This window comes from Pundamilia nyererei, unplaced genomic scaffold, assembly GCF_000239375.1.
Source record: "Pundamilia nyererei isolate P.nyererei 1_Seehausen unplaced genomic scaffold, PunNye1.0 scaffold00386, whole genome shotgun sequence".
Lineage (NCBI taxonomy): Eukaryota > Metazoa > Chordata > Actinopteri > Cichliformes > Cichlidae > Pundamilia > Pundamilia nyererei.
Window position 1 is genome coordinate 121,071 of NW_005187787.1, and position 1,775 is coordinate 122,845.

The 1,775-nt window shown below is 39.2% G+C and overlaps 1 protein-coding gene across 1 annotated transcript in view; it reads left to right on the forward strand.

Annotated features, from left to right (window-relative positions):
* The window catches only part of LOC102215725 (receptor-interacting serine/threonine-protein kinase 3-like), a 26,640-nt gene that overhangs the window by 6,934 nt on the left and 17,931 nt on the right, over positions 1 to 1,775 (forward strand). Inside the window, exons 2-5 of the mRNA XM_005752868.1 lie at positions 696 to 875; positions 971 to 1,289; positions 1,371 to 1,519; positions 1,618 to 1,667. Of these exons, the coding sequence (XP_005752925.1) occupies positions 721 to 875; positions 971 to 1,289; positions 1,371 to 1,519; positions 1,618 to 1,667 (673 nt within the window). The 5' untranslated portion in view covers positions 696 to 720. The remainder of the gene's footprint in view (positions 1 to 695; positions 876 to 970; positions 1,290 to 1,370; positions 1,520 to 1,617; positions 1,668 to 1,775) is intronic.

The window sequence follows — 1,775 nt, forward strand, 5'->3', positions numbered from 1 at the left end:
CCTGTTAAACAGTAAATGACTGCCTGTAGGAACACAGTATCCTCTAGATGTATATTTTTGGTACTGATGTGATGATGCGTGATAACGGTAAGTTACTGGTAAATATATTGCAGTTTATTACCTTGCAGCATGCTTACAGTGACATACCGGGAATAAACGGTATGTCACTGTACCGTTTATACCAATACACCAGTACCAATTTCTGTGATAAGAAATACCAATTTCTTATCACAGTATGACGTTACTTTGTTGACATAATTTACGACATAACGGTATCTTACTGGTATCACTGTCGCCAGTGGGATACCGTAAAAAAGGCTACAGTGCGTTACCATAATTTGTCCAAGAGTATTATACCACAACAGCAAAAAACGGTATCATCCTGTGGAACGGTAACCTACTGTAACACAGCGTCATGGTATGACGCTGGCAACAGTGACGCCAGTATGTTGCCTTAAAGTGGAGATGAAAAGTCTAACAGTGTAGTCTAGTTTTTTTTCTTTCTAGCTTCTGCAAATTCAGAATACACAATTTCAAAAATGTTGTGAGAAGTGCACCAGTATTATTAGAAAGTGGAAAATGTGTGTCTGTGTCTTGCTTCCAGCTGCTTTCATGTTAGTGCAACAACAAAGACTTCTAAGGTGTTGTAAAAATACTCATAAAAGTTTCTCTGTGTCATTTTATTATGTTTTAAGGTTTTGTACCTGAGTTCAGCAGGTGATGGAACTGCAGAGACCTGACATTGAATCAGTTGGAAACGAAAGCTTGGAGAACTGGCAGTTAATTGACTCTGGTGGATTTGGTCAAGTCTTCAAGGCTAGACACAAGAAGCGGAGGTGTGGCGTGGCCATTAAGCTACTTCAACATGCTGCTGGGTAAAATTAGAACAGAACTATTTCTTAATTTTTATACTTCCAAGTACATGAACTAGTCCTTTCCTAAAGCTTTTACATTTTCCTTCCAACGCTAGGGACATAGAACTGTGTGAGGAGGCAAATCATATGGCCAAAGTCTCCTTACACAGTTCTGTGCTGAGGCTTTATGGAATATATAGGGGATGTCCACCAAATGGAGGGCAGAACATTCAGTTGGGAATTGTTATGGAGCTCATGGATAGAGGATCTGTTCAGACCCTGCTGGAGACTTTGTCAGGTCCACCACCATGGCCTCTGGCCTTCCGCTTGGCCTACGAAATCGCTCAAGGAATGAACTTCCTCCATGAGAAGAACATTTTGCACCATGACCTAAAGCCAAGCAATGTACTGCTGGATGGTGACCTTCATGCCAAAGTAAAGTGCTATTCACTCAACTCATTAGTTTATACTGATGTAATTGTGTTATTTTATTTTTTTTCCTTGATTATTTTGCAGCTGGCAGATTTTGGTCTGTCCAGGGTTTCCACCAGTGTTCTGATGAGCTCTGAAGAAATGTCCACAGTGAAAGGAGGCACATGTCAGTACATGCCTCCAGAGTCTTTTGATCCATCATATAAGCCTGTTCGTAAATTCGACATATACAGGTAAACATTAAAAGAATAGTTGAGGGGATTTATGTATGATTATAGATTTTACCTTAAACACATTGTGTTAATTCCTTCTCTTTCTTTATCTTGTAAAGCTATGGTATTCTTCTGTGGTCTATTATTTGCGGGAAAAAGCCTTTTCCAGGTACAATGAATGGATTTCAGTTACTTATCATTTTCCATAAATTTCTCTATGTTTGTGTGTTTGTTTTTCCTCATAAGTTTCCAGTTTTCTGGTCAAATATTTGCCCTT